Genomic DNA, 17,731 nt, shown 5'->3' with positions numbered 1-17,731 from the left:
CAACTTATTGTTGTAAAAGAATAAAAAAGAAGATGGAATAAAAAGTGTAACATCCCAAAATACAGTAATTACCATAATTCAGAATTAATTACAATTAACAGTAACATAAACAGTCTTTGCATTGAAACTGGATTTAAAATCGAACGGCATCAGTACAAAAGAACGCGCATAAGCGCATACAAGGGAAAATCCAAGAGTGAACGTTCTTAGATAAATACTAACGTACGTCATTATAGAGGAATAGATAATTAAGACGAACGGCCTTACAAAACATCTAGCCGAACGTTCAAACTATACTAACATTTACAGTACTAAACTAACAACCACTCTAAGGCTCGGCCTTCACTTCAACGTCCACCAGATGAGCTTCATCCAAATTTTCTTCTTCCAGCATTTGCTCAAGGGACGCCCCTCCATCTGCTCACATCCACAACGGATGATCATTGCATTTTGACAAGACGGAGATACATGGACAGTAAACAACACAATGGAAATGCAAGGGTAAGCTTATATTGTTTAATTAATACAACATACATACAGTTCATGATTCAATTCACACATTCATCAAATAACTTAATCATATAATTTAACATATAAATATATATAAGACAGACCGTCCGGACTGTATGAACCATGTAGTTACAGGCGTCCTTGCACACAAGTGGTGTAATAGCCGGGATATACCTAATCAGCTTCCACTTGAGGTTAATCATTCGCCCCTGCTAAGTGAGAGATACGAATGACCTCCTGCCATTCCCACACATGACTACCCCCTTCTACGTGAAGATGAGCATCACGGAATATCAGGATGGACCAAGCCAGCATTAACTAACCACGGTCATACTTTACCAATTCCATATTCAATCATATATGAGACGTTCCTCCTTGGAACGCTCGTTCAATTCCATAATCATATAATCATATCACATAGTGTTCAACCATCAACTTCTTTCATAGTTATAATCTTTCCATTCTGTGTTCCACTCTCTTAACATTAACGTCATGCATTCTTTAATCAAATAAAACGAACTTATTACAGAACCTTTGATTTCACGTTTCTGAACAAAAGAAACGAACTCTTATTCATTGATGGACGTTAATAATTCTTAAAGAATTTAAATGAGATTGAATTTAGAAGTTCAGAATAATACTTAGAAGATGTTGAGTACAAGAACTTTAGGTTGAATCAAGAGAATAAATATCTTACAGAATAACTAAGATAAATAACCAGAATATTTAAAGTACAGAAAACAACTCTGACTGTCAATGAACGAACGTTCAGAAATTTACTTTGGACGAACGTCAATTACGTTCGCTCAGAATTCAATAATAAGGACGAGCGTTCAGTTAGAAACCGAACCCTGCTTTGGACGAACGCTAGGTCAATGACCGAGCACGAATTAAAACGAACGCTGGATATACACCGAGCGCTATTTAAGACGAACGCTTCGGTATAGGACCGAGCGCCAGTTCGGACGAACGTTCAGTATAAGAATGAACGCTCTGTAGAACGAACGTTCGACATAAGGTCGAACGACATTAAGGACGAACGCTCGACTTAAGGCCGAACGTCACTTATTTATAAAGTCTTAAATATTTAAACATTGCTGAGCTAGACGAACGCTCAGACCATCAACTGGGGACGCTCGTTCTCGAGCAGAATTCTTTCCAAATGAAAGAATTCCAATCTAAGTAATTTTACTGAAAGCCGAACGGTTTAAGACCGTACAGGGACGAACGTCCTTTATAAAAGGTAAGATTTAAATTTCAGGTTTTGCAACCTTAACAGAATTTTTCAAGATTTCAACTTTACGAACTTTATAACTTTCTTTCCAGATTTAATACATCAAAATCATACAGATTTCAACCTTCAAACTTATACTTTTAAATCATAGGATTTTCAATTTATAAACTTTAAAATATGCATTCCAACAACTGCAGATTCAATATCAACATTCAGATTTAATTCATACAACAAATCATCCACTTTTCCTACGTATCAGACCAACATGCAAATCAATCAAAATCAGAAACCAGATTCCATATCAGTGGTCGTCCATACAGCTCAAACATCATACTTTTAATTCATGCAAATCCAGATTTACACAACATACAAGTATAAATTAAACATATAAGCTTCCCTTACCTGGATAGCAGTGTACGCCCTAATGCAAAAGTTGGGTTCGTCTTTTACAGCTTTCTACCCTCAGTTTCACTAACCACTCCCACTTGATCTAAACATCAAAACCAGAAAATCCTCAGGTACAGTCCATGCATGAACCGAGAGTATGGTCTCGCATGAAACCCAAATGGTCAGCTACTAAAGAAGGGAACTTACCAGCTTGGATTCCAGTTCTGTTCGGTCCAAAAGGAAGTCCACAGCTGAACGAACGTTCCTACGGTTCTGAATGTTAAACGGAGAGGAGATGGATGAGTAACAGTAGAGAGAAGTTTAGGGTTTCTAGAGAGAAGTTGGAGAAGATGAAAGGGTAATTTCTGAGGAAGAAGATGAGTGGTGCAGGTGAGGGAATGAGTTTTCGAAATCTGATTTTGTTTAACTCACGTTCGTTTGGACGAACTTCTCCCACGCTGACACCTGCATACCAACTCTGAACTGGAAGCTTCCAACGTGACAAGTGGCGTGTGTGCATGCAGAGTTTAGTGCGTTTTTAATGCACTGAGGGTGTGACGTGGTGCGTTTTCCAGTGCACAGCAGAGATGAAATCAGAGTAGTGGTTGGGTTTAAATGGGATTAACATTGATTGTGGTGCGTGTTAAGTGGTGAGGTGTCAGAGTTAATTTATGCTAATTATTAAGGGTTTCACATTCTCCCTAACTACAAAAATTTTCGTCCTCGAAAATTTAGAACTTACCCATAAATAAGTGGGAATACAAATCTTTCATAGCATCCTCCACTTCCCAAGTTAAATCACCAGCCTTCGCATTCTTCCACGCGAACAGGTTGCAAATTCTAGCGTTCTGTCGTGACGAAGTGGAACATTTTCCAGTTCTAAAACATGGAAAGGATTGGCTATGTACTTCCGGAGTTGGGAAACGTGGAAGACTGGATGAAGATTTGATAGTTGAGGAGGCAAAGCTAGTTCATACACCACTGGTCCGATCTTCCTCAAAATTTGGTACGGTCCTACAAACTTGGGAGATAGCTTCTTTGGACGAACGGTTTGGTCTACTCCAGTGATCAGGTTGAGTCTAAGAAATACATGGTCTCCTGCAGTGAACTCCAAAGGTCTTCTTCTTCTATCCGCGACTTCTGCCTGTTAAGTGACGTATTCAGCCTTTCTTGAATTAACTTCACTTTCTCGGTAGTTTGCTGGATGAGTTCAGATCCATTTAGCACATTCTCTCCTTCATGGAACCAACAAAGTGGTGTGCGGCACTTACGTCCTCGAAAATTTAAGGGATACTAAAGGGTATACGGAGTTACTTTGTCTTTGCTTGTAAATCTTCAACTTCTCTCGTAGTGTTGTCATCCTTCTCGCTCCATACCACTCTCACCCATCTGATGGATTTTCTCTTGAAACACTTGGTTGGGGTATCTCCTATGCGTACTGGTTGGATCTATACAATCCGGTATCCCTAAATATGAACATCTTCTAGTTCTAGCACATTAGACGAGTCTCCATTATACTTCCAGAGTGGTGATGCGTGAAAGCTAGACGATGACTCGCTAATTGAGGAGGCAATGATATCTTCATACTCAACTCGCCAGATTCTATTTAAGATTTGATAATACTAATGAATTTGAGAAACAGCTTTTAAGGCAAACGACTCTACCTACTCTCGCGCGTCCTTAGTGAATATTCAAGGCTGACTGGTTCCAACTATACCGAACGGAAAATTTGGGTAAGGCTGAATGGTTATGGAAAGAGAGTGAGCTACAGAAGAACTCTGAAGTAAGTAAACGGTTGATAACATTTGAATAAGGAAGTAATGGCTTTGAAAGGTTGATCGATCGGTAACCTAAATACCGAACGAGAAAAATCACTATTAAGAAAAGTCACAAGTCTTTCAAGAGGAAAAATAATTAATATGGGAGTTGGTTTCTATTGTAGTCGAGTGTGAAACAATGAAACAGAAGAAACAGCAAGACAGAGAAGAGAAACATCGAAAGAATAATATGAATATCGTGGAATAGAATTATTAATGAAAAACAAGACAAGGTGAACTATATATATTTGTATACTTAATCCAAATAAAGGACATAAATAACGAGTGCTAAAGAAAACGAACGAAACCGAGCAGCCAAAAGACCTGAACGCTTAGAAGAAGGAGAACGTTTGTCAGATGAAAAACCAAACGATTAATCACAAGAAACGCAATGAATAAAATATCAGACTGATTCTAAATGACAGTTACTGTTTGAAGAAGGGAATATAAGGAATTCCCGAGTAGTTTAAAGGAAGTATCAAACATTTTAGATTTAGGCAGAGAATGGATTTTCTTGGTTATCGTAGAAAAAGAAGGATTCTTAGAGATCGTTTACTAGGATTTTCTTCTTTATCTATACTAAAGAAAATTCTTATCTCTGACCCCTAATTGATTCAAAGCAGACGTTCGTATAAATATGCGAACGTCAGTATCAGTCTACTCGTCGAGCCATTCCTTCAGAATGATAACTGAGTAAGTCTTCAACCGGATGCTAATTTACTCTTCAATGATTGCACGGAACCCAAAGATGAATTGGAAATGTCTATCAGAATTGCTACCAGTTTGGATTCTAAGAAATCAATCTTCCTACCTACTGTGGAGTTAAACCCATCATTATGGTTAGTTCTCAAACCGATGATCATAAAGCAAATTTCTTGGTCAGCCTATCCTCAGTAATTCTAATAGTACCCCTACCTTATGACCGATCTATAAAGGTAATTGACTTAAGTTCTAGGTAACCCTATCCTGTTGTCGTGCGATCTCGAAAGTTCTTCCTTTACATTTTAACGTGTTACACCATAACACATAAACCTAGTTACTTCTGCTTATAAACCCAGCTATTAAATTGATCGCGATGACCTTACAAAAATCCATCTCCCAAATCACTATAAAGGACAAAAATCTCATAGTTGAACTTTCAACACACCGTCCATTCGTAACTCAAAATCTGCTCATTACTCACTTTCGATCTGTTCTACCGAACGCTTCACTTCCTACTTCCAACCCAAGCCCTTAATAACGTTCGTATCATCACTTATAATGTTAAGTGCCTAAAACTTCTCAATCAACCCAACTCTCGGTTTATCACTGTTTACACACGACCTAGTATTTGTACTTTGTTCATCCAGTAATTCACGCTTTGAACAATTCCACACACCATTCTTCTTATCCTTAACATTCCTAGCAGTGCTCTCAAATGTTTCATTCTGATTTATCATTCTTGTACGCTAGTAAAACGTGCGTACTACATAACGAAATGTTCAACTCATTCAACTGTTTCTTGGGTTCCATCCACTATGTAAAGGCTATTTTGCAAAAAGTTACTGATGTTAATCTAATACCTAGCATAAGTGTGAAAGAGACTGAATCCTTACTCTTAATAGATAACCTTGACACCTCTTCAGGAAGACTCACAAGTCCAAGTATTTACTATTACCGTTCAGTTACTTTTTGCTACCGAACGGTCTAATCTTAAAAGAAACCGAACGTCAACACCCCGTTCTCGGGAAGTATTCTCCAAAGTTAGTTAATTCTGAAAAATTACACCCTCACTAATATCATAATAAGCATCTATCTCCATGTCGGATATTAAACTAATGCAATTGTTGGTATATACACTATCAGACCAAACTGCTTTCTTATCACAATAACTAAAACAGCGTACAGCAAGGCATTTCATACCGCAAGAATGTGCAGGTGATCAGCGTACCTGAGTTTGTTGTTTCAGCGTACGTTAAGACATAGACTCATCCCACTTATGCTCGACTACCTCTTCCTGGTTGACCTCTTCCAACATTTGGTGATCCCAACCCTGCTCGTCCTCCCCTGCTGCACTCGTTCTTGACATGTCCACTTCCCCCACATTGAAGGCAATATTTTGATTCCACCAGTTGAGGACACAATGATCGGAAGTGTGGTCCTCCACACTTAAAACATTTTATGTTCCTTTGCTGTTCTGACAGACCGGTATTCATCAAGGATTGTGACTGAGGCTCACCAAAAGTAAATGGTAATACTGGATGAGGGTAAGGCGTCCTCCTTGGGTTAGTGTTATTCCTAGTGATTCCTATGATCTCCATCAACTGTCTTTGAGTAGCTTCAGAGTGTGCCCTCGCAGCCTCCAAACTCTGCAAGGCGACCGTGTTTTGCTGTATCAAAGCAGCGTTCTGCTGTTGAAGCGCCTCTATTACAGATTCCAGTAGTCTGATGTGGCCAGACGCATCACTCTCGGCAGGCTGAGGATGTGATCTTGGTGCCATTTGTTCCCTCTGATAAGCAGAGAAAATAATCATTAGTTGACTTTGGACGGTTTGACACACTCATCAAATGAATGTTGAATACACAGCACAAACATAGTAGGCTCACAACCTACAGTGTTCCTTAAGGAACAAAACTGCTCTGATACCACTAATGTAACATCCCAAAATACAGTAATTACCATAATTCAGAATTAATTACAATTAACAGTAACATAAACAGTCTTTGCATTGAAACTGGATTTAAAATCGAACGGCATCAGTACAAAAGAACGCGCATAAGCGCATACAAGGGAAAATCCAAGAGTGAACGTTCTTAGATAAATACTAACGTACGTCATTATAGAGGAATAGATAATTAAGACGAACGGCCTTACAAAACATCTAGCCGAACGTTCAAACTATACTAACATTTACAGTACTAAACTAACAACCACTCTAAGGCTCGGCCTTCACTTCAACGTCCACCAGATGAGCTTCATCCAAATTTTCTTCTTCCAGCATTTGCTCAAGGGACGCCCCTCCATCTGCTCACATCCACAACGGATGATCATTGCATTTTGACAAGACGGAGATACATGGACAGTAAACAACACAATGGAAATGCAAGGGTAAGCTTATATTGTTTAATTAATACAACATACATACAGTTCATGATTCAATTCACACATTCATCAAATAACTTAATCATATAATTTAACATATAAATATATATAAGACAGACCGTCCGGACTGTATGAACCATGTAGTTACAGGCGTCCTTGCACACAAGTGGTGTAATAGCCGGGATATACCTAATCAGCTTCCACTTGAGGTTAATCATTCGCCCCTGCTAAGTGAGAGATACGAATGACCTCCTGCCATTCCCACACATGACTACCCCCTTCTACGTGAAGATGAGCATCACGGAATATCAGGATGGACCAAGCCAGCATTAACTAACCACGGTCATACTTTACCAATTCCATATTCAATCATATATGAGACGTTCCTCCTTGGAACGCTCGTTCAATTCCATAATCGTATAATCATATCACATAGTGTTCAACCATCAAATCCTTTCATAGTTATAATCTTTCCATTTTGTGTTCCACTCTCTTAACATTAACGTCATGCATTCTTTAATCAAATAAAACGAACTTATTACAGAACCTTTGATTTCACGTTTCTGAACAAAAGAAACGAACTCTTATTCATTGATGGACGTTAATAATTCTTAAAGAATTTAAATGAGATTGAATTTAGAAGTTCAGAATAATACTTAGAAGATGTTGAGTACAAGAACTTTAGGTTGAATCAAGAGAATAAATATCTTACAGAATAACTAAGATAAATAACCAGAATATTTAAAGTACAGAAAACAACTCTGACTGTCAATGAACGAACGTTCAGAAATTTACTTTGGACGAACGTCAATTACGTTCGCTCAGAATTCAATAATAAGGACGAGCGTTCAGTTAGAAACCGAACCCTGCTTTGGACGAACGCTAGGTCAATGACCGAGCACGAATTAAAACGAACGCTGGATATACACCGAGCGCTATTTAAGACGAACGCTTCGGTATAGGACCGAGCGCCAGTTCGGACGAACGTTCAGTATAAGAATGAACGCTCTGTAGAACGAACGTTCGACATAAGGTCGAACGACATTAAGGACGAACGCTCGACTTAAGGCCGAACGTCACTTATTTATAAAGTCTTAAATATTTAAACATTGCTGAGCTAGACGAACGCTCAGACCATCAACTGGGGACGCTCGTTCTCGAGCAGAATTCTTTCCAAATGAAAGAATTCCAATCTAAGTAATTTTACTGAAAGCCGAACGGTTTAAGACCGTACAGGGACGAACGTCCTTTATAAAAGGTAAGATTTAAATTTCAGGTTTTGCAACCTTAACAGAATTTTTCAAGATTTCAACTTTACGAACTTTATAACTTTCTTTCCAGATTTAATACATCAAAATCATACAGATTTCAATATCCAAATCATTCCAAATATATCATAAACATACTCCATTCATACATAATCAATTCAACATGCATTTTAATCAAGATCAACAACATAGATCATACATAAAAGTCAGTGTTCATCCATAACAGATCAATCAAAACCAGAATTCATATCAGATCTCAGTAACCATTCTTAACAGTTCAACTTCATGAAATTCATACATGCACAATAACAGTGATCATCCATACAACTCAAATCTTATATTCTTCATTCATGCAACTCAGATCATTCAACATACAGTATAAATTAAACATATAAGCTTCCCTTACCTGGATAGCAGTGTACGCCCTAATGCAAAAGTTGGGTTCGTCTTTTACAGCTTTCTACCCTCAGTTTCACTAACCACTCCCACTTGATCTAAACATCAAAACCAGAAAATCCTCAGGTACAGTCCATGCATGAACCGAGAGTATGGTCTCGCATGAAACCCAAATGGTCAGCTACTAAAGAAGGGAACTTACCAGCTTGGATTCCAGTTCTGTTCGGTCCAAAAGGAAGTCCACAGCTGAACGAACGTTCCTACGGTTCTGAATGTTAAACGGAGAGGAGATGGATGAGTAACAGTAGAGAGAAGTTTAGGGTTTCTAGAGAGAAGTTGGAGAAGATGAAAGGGTAATTTCTGAGGAAGAAGATGAGTGGTGCAGGTGAGGGAATGAGTTTTCGAAATCTGATTTTGTTTAACTCACGTTCGTTTGGACGAACTTCTCCCACGCTGACACCTGCATACCAACTCTGAACTGGAAGCTTCCAACGTGACAAGTGGCGTGTGTGCATGCAGAGTTTAGTGCGTTTTTAATGCACTGAGGGTGTGACGTGGTGCGTTTTCCAGTGCACAGCAGAGATGAAATCAGAGTAGTGGTTGGGTTTAAATGGGATTAACATTGATTGTGGTGCGTGTTAAGTGGTGAGGTGTCAGAGTTAATTTATGCTAATTATTAAGGGTTTCACAAAAAGAAAAGGAAAATAATGTGTCGGATTAAAAGTTAACAAAAGAGTACTATTATTCCGTATACTCAACAAATTTTTAAACACACTTTATATATGATTGTAATTTTTCATTTTTTATAAAAATAACAGTTAATTTTTTTTAATGACCTAAATATTTCTAAAGTTAGCTGTGATGTAAAAAAAACATTTTCCTAATGTGTATTAATGTGTGTATTACTGTAGCTACTCCACTAATGAATGCAATGGAGTTGAAAATGATTGGGTACTGTACAAACACTCTTTAATTAGTGGAAACCCTTCTGTCAGATTCAGTAGTGATGGTCAAAACTTCTTCGATTTCAATGGTGCAAGACAACCGAAGATCATTTGGTAAAACCACGTGTAAAGAGTTGGATTCTTAATCTACAGAAATATAATTAAATTAAAGCATAGAAAACCACTTAATCTAATTAATTAATACACATTATGCTGGTTTCTACTGGTTTATGGTATGCAATGCTGGGAGTTATACGTTGCTTTATTTTCTATCAGTGTCTTTAACCTTGGCTCTCGGGTATTGCATTCTCAGCTCAAGATTAATATTCATTTCTATTCAAAACAATAAAAAACTCAGATTAAATTAAGACGTGGTTTTGTATTCCTTTTTAAATCTAACTCACTGTTAATAACATTGGATTAAATTTAATTATTTAGGAAAAATTAAATATAATTTACTAAAATATTTAATTTTCAAAATTTTAAATATAATTTCTTAAATAAATTATATAATTGTTATTGATAAAGCTACACAAAAAAAATACAACTGTAAATTAAATATTAAATCTAAAATAAATAATAATTTTTCATTATGATTTTAGTTGAATTTGTAACATCGATTTTAATAGAGTAAAACTGAGGTTAAAAAAAATGATATTACAAAAATGATACAAGCATACTAGACACACATCCTTCAAACATAAATTGAATATATATATATATATATATATATATATATATATATATATATATATATATATATATATATATATATATATTGAGTTATATATACAAACATATATTAAAATTTTTCAAAAGAAATAGCATTATACCAAAAAAATCAATTCATATATAAGCTTCAACATGTTTCTCGTTCTAAACCAAATCAATTGGAATATTTTTATTTGCTCATATAGTTAAAGTGATAATCCTAAACAAGAAAAACAGACAAACAAATAATAGAGATAAAAAGGTAAGCTAATGTATCAAAAGACAGATCATACGGTCCTAAGACATGCAATTATTCATTATAGACATGACTATCCAGATACATGTATTAACATCATATTCTAACAAGTTATGCACTTGTGGTGGATTTTACTACTTTATATAGTCATTACCAATGAGTTTCTCCCTACTCCACAGAAGTTTAGTTCGTTAATCATCTTAGAGCAAGGTAAAACCCCTAGGCTGGAATCTCTTACTCCTCTCACCACATACCTCAACCTTCTACACTTATGATTTAATGGTTATTAGAGCGTCAAGATAACTCGTAATACGAAATCTTTATATCAATATGTACACTATTGAAAAGTTACCATAGAACTCTTTACAAGATCCATGAATATACACCAAACACATATATCATGTACATAACCAATAACAAACTCAACATCATCACCATATAATATACGAATAAACAATATACTACAGTTCATGAAGCATCACTAATTTCATACTAAACATATAATCCAAAACAAAATAAGTTGTCAGAAAACCATATTGGTGTTTAGACTGACATTCAACTCAAAGCCTTTGTAATATGAAGTGTTTTTAACACCTTCATTTTCTCCCACTCAATGCAGACAACCTATCACTCAACAAAAGCATTAAAAAGTTATAGACATGCGATAAGTGATACTCAACTATACAAAGTCAACCATTTACAACAACAATAGCTGAACAATGAATGAATAAATAATGTTTAAGACTAAAATAAAAATGCTTTCAAAACCTTGTACTGAATGTCATGGTAGCATAATTCAACGCCATATAGAAAAACAACTCCAAAATTGCGAATTGGAAAACATTCACATTTTTTTCAAAATAAAATAATAAAAAGTATACACATCAATTCATTAACATAGCTATTTTTATAGGATCGAAAACAAACATTAAAGTCAAAATAAAAATTCGTTAATCATTTCCAAATGCTAACATATCACTTAATATATAATACATGGTATTATTCAATAAATATTAGTAAGCAATAAAAGGAATTAAACATTAAAATTTTGCACAAGAAAGATTGATTTATGTTAGTTCTTTTCTACCACTTGGAGGTACTGGATTATTCTATTTCACATTCAATAAAGTTTGTTTTCTTTGTGTCACCTTGTTTTAAGAAAAATAAAAGCAATACTATTAATTACGTTGTACTTTATATCTAAATATAAATTTTATATGAAATAGAAATATTAAAACACTTATATTAACTACAATGGAGTGATTACTTTTTTTAAAGGGTAAATTTAGTATATATTTTTCATCAATATACTTATTCATTATTAAAAGTGAGATTTATTTATTATTAAAAGCGAAATCTATTTATATTATACAATTAAAATAAAATTATTTCTTAAAATATTTATATACTAAAAATAAATAACCATGAGTTGGGAAAACAGTGAACTATAATAGAAGTTGTGAAAAAGAAAAATGTACACTAAACTGAATTGACGAAGAGAATTATAATGAGCATTACTATCATCAACAGTTCCGTGATGATAACAAAAAGTAACAAAAATACACCAATAATTTTACATTTTTTTTTATAGAAAAAAATTGCTCCTATTTCTTCCGCGAATGTTGCATACAGCACTTTCCAATTAAATTCAAATCATGCTTAATTTGAATTAACTTGATTATTCGATTAATAATTTCTAACTTTTAGATTAATAAGTATATTAGATATCTGAGAACTTGATTTGTCTTTTTTTATCTATTTATATGTTTTATATCGTGTCTTAATTCTTTAATAAGTAAAAATTAAAAATATATGTAGAAGTTCTAAATAACTTCCTGTTAAGCACCGATTTCATTTATATTAAAATTTCATTAAAAAATAAAAGAAAAAGAAAAATACGAAAGGTTATACTAAATTTATGATAAAACTATACAGACAAAAAAAAATCTTATTTCATATTTTAAACGACATATAAAAAAACAAATTTGTCAACGTAGTGAAAACTTTATCATTACCAAATCTTCTAATTTTCACACGATGTTTAATTATACCCTTTAATTTATGTTTTAGTTTGATGATATTTATTATACTTCTGGTAAAATATTTTAAATGAAAATTATAGAAAAAGAAATCATTATTAACTAGTAAAGAAAAAAACTTCTCATTAATGTAAAATTAATTATTTGTATAGAATATATAGAAAATGAAAATAAAAAACTGAAACGGTGTGTTTTCATCTTAATTTTTTTCTTAATGGAAAAACCAGTTTTTCCTAGTGGGAACTGTAGGAGCATCAATTCGGATTCTGGTTGTGGATTGTTTTCACTTTGTATCCATACAAATTAATGTCGTTTTCTTGTTTGTTGACACTCAGATTCTCTCACTGCTCTTTCGTTAAGTGGGTCGTGTCGAAGTTAAACTTTTCTTCCCCTTTCGTTCTGTTTCCCCTGTTTTTGTCTTGCTTCAACTCTGGTAAGGTTCCTCCGAAGTTTCCGTTTTTGGAGGGTTGTAGGAGTTGCGTTGTGATTTAGAAGTCAATGGGTCAAATGGGTTTCTTCCAGGTTTTTCTAATTCCTTGAAGTTTCGATTCAATTTTTGTTTTCAGCTTTTCTTATTGGGTCTGTGTCACCAACGTACCTGAGAGAGCACAAAGAGTGTTATTATTGATGGATACGAAGTCATCCAAGGATACTAATGGTTGTGTTAACAAGCCTATGGCTCTTACTGTGACGTTGACTGTGGCTTCTTTAGAGGGTAGAAAGGTTGAAGATCATAGCAATAGAGAAGATGATAATGATTCCAATTCTTTGTTGCCAGCGCCAAGAGGAGGAATGTCACGGAAATTGGATAAGACTTACAGGAAAAGGAAAGTGCAGTGGAACGATAGGATAGGAAATAAGCTTGTTGAGGTTTTGGAATACGTACCAAGGTAATTAACTAACTTGTGCCGCGTGTGTGCTGAATTTTGCTCGCCTAGTTCACACACTCACATCACGTCTTGTGAATAAATATATATATGTGTTGCTCAATTCTGTTCTATGTTGATGAAAAACGTTGAAATGGTTTTCTGTTTCCTTTTTTCTGTGCAAATGGAAAATTTCATGCTAGTCCCTTTGAATTTTGTTATTGTGTGACTGATGGATGCAATGGTGGATCACTGAATTACTATGTTGTCTTGCTTTCTTTTTCTTTCTCCTTTTTTGTTCCATGTCCTCTATTATTATATCAGGATGACTTCATTATGGAAGCATCAATGTGATTAATTGTGTAGTTTTCCCTTTAAGAATCATTTTTTCATGTTTATTGTAAGGCATTCCTGCTGCTCCCATAATTTCCCTGCTAATTTTCCATCAAGTTCTCTGACTGTAATATTCTCTTTTTTGGATTCATTTACGTTTTCTTTCAGTGTTTTTCACTTTGTTCTTTCTCCGTGTGTTTCATGAAAATGCTAAATTTCTTATTGTCCTCTGAAAAAGCCCAGGGAAGTAACTTTGTTCCTTTCTTTATTTTCAGCACCCGAGCATGAACATTTGCAATTAGAATTACGTAACTATAGCATTTTGCTATGTCTACAATGACTAGTGCTCAATTTTGAAACATCAGAGTTTGTTATAATGATTGAAACCATACCCATCCTCCGTCATGTTTGTGCTTTCTAGCGCATATAATAAGACAAATATTAGGGATAGAAAAAATTTAGTTATTATCTACGTAGAAACAGCAACGGAAATCGCTTCTTCCATTAGAATGGATGAAGTGCGAGCAGAAATTAGCACAAGAAAGAAATTTCGAGAAATGTTCTTGTTTTATGGCTTCGAAAGTATGTCATACTAGCCCCGGGACTCCAATCAACGAAGAACTTATGAAATAAAATTGCTCTTATTCATCTTTCTTTCCTTGATCTACATAAACATGTGATTATATATGTAGTTAGTTCAGAGGTTAACACTGATAGGAGCTGCTCCCAAGTACGCTGTTGGAAAAAAGTAAAGAAAAGTACAAAACAATAACCAAAATTTTCTTTCCTGGTAGCTGGTAAGTTCGAAGCATTAGCTGTCATATTTTAATGTAGTGAAACAAAATTGAGTATGATAATCAAGCCTAGATGTGTCATTTATCCATAACTATCTTATCTCACATTTGGTCTCCCAATTGTATATGTGCAGTGATGTTAGTGACTCAGACTCAGAGGATGAGGGTGGGGATTCTTGTGTCTGTTCAATAATGTAGAGATAATCTTGATAAGCCATGTCAAACTTTCTGCTGGACTAACCATGGAGCATCATTTGGGCCTGCGCAACCTTACTTTGAGTAGATATGATGACTTGGGACTAACTCTCCAGTAACCCGGATACGCAGCTTGTGTTCCAATTTATGTATCCAGTTTATCTTACTGGATTTTTTGACATGATTTTTCAGTGGCCTTATGCGAGTTCTCTAGCAGATCAAAGTACACACTGCCTTCCAACAAAATTATTTGGAAAGCGCTGATAGTAGCACAGCTTCCTTGTAGGTTACTAAGCATTTTCATGCTAAGTCACGACACTGTTTCTCTGAAAATTGTGCACTCAATGGCTATGGTAATGTTCAGAATTAAAGGGATACATCAGTCTTTTTTTCCTTTCATATATTCTCAAATACTTATGTGGAGCAAATTTTCATGATTCTCAGAATTTGTTCCCCAATTATGTGTCTAAAGGGTTCTTTGATTCTGTTTGCTTTCAATTTACCTTTTACATATCAACCCCTGTTGCTTATACATGAACCTCTTGATTGATTGAAATATCACTTTGGAGAATGTCATAACGAATACAATGTATACTATGAGCATGAAATTCAGAATAGCTGCAACATGAAGATAAAAATAGACAAATACACTCTCCATGGCTTACAACGTAACCATTCACAAAACAACAAAATACAGGGCAAGAATTAGACACACAAATACAATCAAACCATCCCAACTGGCATATACTGATTTGCTGAATGAATAATCATGAGAAGAATCAAAATCTGATGCCTCCTCCTTTGAAGTTGTTACCCATTCTGGTGGCAAAAAAAGGCTATTGTAGTCCACAGAATTGATATATTTTAAGTTTCTTTTTTTTTTCTTTCAATGGCATGACCATCATTGGCAATGAATTGTGGTCGAGGAGACATGAATATTAGGAGAAACCAACCAGTTTGAGAGGCTAGCATCAACTGCCATGTCTGGCAACAGAGGCTTGGACTGAAGTGCATTTGATTCCAAACTGCAAGGTGAGAAATTCAAGCTTGCTTCAGGAACCAAGGGCATACTTGTTTGTTGATTTGATGGAACATTTTCCTTCCTCCTGTGCTTGCTCGATGCTGCAACTTTTGTTTTGATCGCTTTCCACTGCGTGAGATTCTCCACAGGACTCAGAACAGAATGCATGTCCATGCTTCTCTCTCGTCCACCTAAATTAGATTTCCGCTCAGCATGATTTGGATCAACCGGCATCTGATTCTTTACCTTATCTTCTGCCATAGAACGATAGCATGACTCTGACAACTCCTTCTGTCTAGGATTTTCATCATATATCTCAGACTCGCCATTTTCTAAACTTTCATCACTGCCACCTTCATCCCAATCATACTCATCATCGTCAAATTCACCATCATCATCATAGTCATCAATGTCAGAATCCTCATATGCTATGTCATCCTCCTCACCATGACCATCTCCACAGTTGTAATATCTATGATTTGTCGGGTATATCACTGGCAAGGCTCTAGAACTCTCCGACTCAGCAGTATTGTTCTTATCCTCTTCTTCTTCATTATTCAATACCTGATAAGCAGTGGGGTTTGGCTCATATACCTGTACATTCAAATTGAAGGTAACTTTCTTCTTCCTGCTCCTATTACTGATCTGCTCCTTGACTTCATCTCTGCCTCTAAGATACAAATTAAATAGTTAGTTTATCTTATCGGCACATACACATGACATATAAAGGGAAATGAGGAGCAATAAATACTAACCGGAAATCAGATTCCGGCAAAGTGGATTTTTCCGTTATGGCAAGAACTTGGTAATCTCCATATCGCTGTTAGATAACACAATTATTTTCAAAGTTTGAACCGATAAGTACGAAGAATTTATACGAATGAGAAATTAAGAAGAAAGGAATGTATTGTACTTACTTGATTTCCAGCTAAGACTTTGTAGAGAGTCTTTCTACGCTTCCTTTTGTTGGATAAACCAAAACATGCCATGAAACAACCCATCTCTATTGGGGAGAGGAGGAGGGTGAGGAATGTTGTTGATAAGGTGGCATATAATGAACCAAAGCTACTCACTCAGAAACCGACATGCATGCCACCCAGAGAGAGAAGCGAGAGAAAAACATGTGACAAGTTTAAAAGCCGTTTGGCTCCAAACAATTTCGAAAATAGTAACGTTAGGCTTTTAATGATGATTGTGGGCACAAGAGTTGTTTTTTTCTTTTTTTTTTTTTCTTTTACAGTATAAAAATGAAAATGAAAGCTAGGGACAACATTGGTTGCTTTTGTCTCAGATCTGAAAAATCTTTCCCTCTCCAACGTTTGACTAGTTGTCGTTTTATTAGAGTTTATGCGTTGCTATAGCCACGAAATAAATCAGATTGGGTTGTTGTGAATACCTGAAGCTTTCGATTTTAGATTTAAAAATAATTCAAGAGAGAAAAAGTAAACAAAAAATCATTTATAACAGTTATAATTAATAACACTATTTCCTTTTGAACTACGTTGCATCTTAATTAACATTATAAGCTTCTTTACAATAATGTTTTATTTGATTATTAAAAAACCATCACATTGACTATAAATAAAATCCAATTTTTAAATAATTACACTCCACTGTAATATTTTTTTATTTAATTACTCTCATCATTCTCTTAAATTTATTATATATTTAAAAAAAAATTGGGACTGAGGAGTGCCTAGGGAATATAAATAAGAGTCCTTCCGGATAAGTTTCAAAGAATTATTAGGCATGCAAAATAATTGAGAACAGTTTATGAAAATATTAGGAAGAAATATTTAAAATGATATATAAAATATATATCTACACACAATTAATTCCTAAAATGAATTAAAGCCTCGAAAAGATGTACTGAAAGGA

The 17,731-nt window shown here is 35.1% G+C and overlaps 2 protein-coding genes and 2 long non-coding RNA genes across 5 annotated transcripts; 1 reads left to right on the top strand and 3 right to left on the bottom strand.

The window, feature by feature from the left end:
* Positions 1 to 101: 101 nt before the first annotated feature.
* LOC148194628 (uncharacterized) lies at positions 102 to 2,799 on the bottom strand. Its single transcript, XR_015781433.1, has 3 exons — positions 2,339 to 2,799; positions 2,147 to 2,234; positions 102 to 417 (listed from the first exon to the last, which is right to left on the bottom strand). It is a non-coding gene; the product is annotated as an uncharacterized LOC148194628 (long non-coding RNA).
* A 3,837-nt stretch (positions 2,800 to 6,636) lies between these two features.
* Positions 6,637 to 9,324, bottom strand: LOC148194627 (uncharacterized). Its single transcript, XR_015781372.1, has 3 exons — positions 8,897 to 9,324; positions 8,705 to 8,792; positions 6,637 to 6,952 (listed from the first exon to the last, which is right to left on the bottom strand). It is a non-coding gene; the product is annotated as an uncharacterized LOC148194627 (long non-coding RNA).
* Positions 9,325 to 12,910: 3,586 nt separating this feature from the next.
* Positions 12,911 to 15,317, top strand: LOC124834868 (uncharacterized). The gene is made up of 3 exons (XM_047309677.2): positions 12,911 to 13,077; positions 13,211 to 13,534; positions 14,772 to 15,317. Exons 2-3 carry the CDS (start codon positions 13,272 to 13,274, stop codon positions 14,833 to 14,835), a joined length of 327 nt encoding a protein of 108 aa, XP_047165633.1. The 5' UTR covers positions 12,911 to 13,077; positions 13,211 to 13,271; the 3' UTR covers positions 14,836 to 15,317.
* Positions 15,318 to 15,437: 120 nt separating this feature from the next.
* On the bottom strand, positions 15,438 to 17,130 carry LOC124834867 (FK506-binding nuclear-like protein). Of its 2 annotated transcripts, none has more exons than XM_047309675.2 (3): positions 16,771 to 17,130; positions 16,609 to 16,673; positions 15,438 to 16,517 (listed from the first exon to the last, which is right to left on the bottom strand). In XM_047309675.2, exons 1-3 carry the CDS (start codon positions 16,852 to 16,854, stop codon positions 15,734 to 15,736), a joined length of 933 nt encoding a protein of 310 aa, XP_047165631.2. In that variant the 5' UTR covers positions 16,855 to 17,130; the 3' UTR covers positions 15,438 to 15,733. The 2 variants fall into 2 exon arrangements, with proteins under 2 accessions (XP_047165631.2, XP_087953515.1); XM_088097389.1 differs by having other exon boundaries at positions 15,438 to 16,523; positions 16,771 to 17,111.
* Positions 17,131 to 17,731: the final 601 nt, after the last annotated feature.

This window comes from Vigna umbellata, chromosome 8, assembly GCF_029865625.1.
Source record: "Vigna umbellata cultivar VRB3 chromosome 8, Vumbellata_1.0, whole genome shotgun sequence".
NCBI classification, from domain to species: Eukaryota; Viridiplantae; Streptophyta; class Magnoliopsida; order Fabales; family Fabaceae; genus Vigna; species Vigna umbellata.
This window is presented reverse-complemented; position numbering and strand designations above follow the sequence as displayed.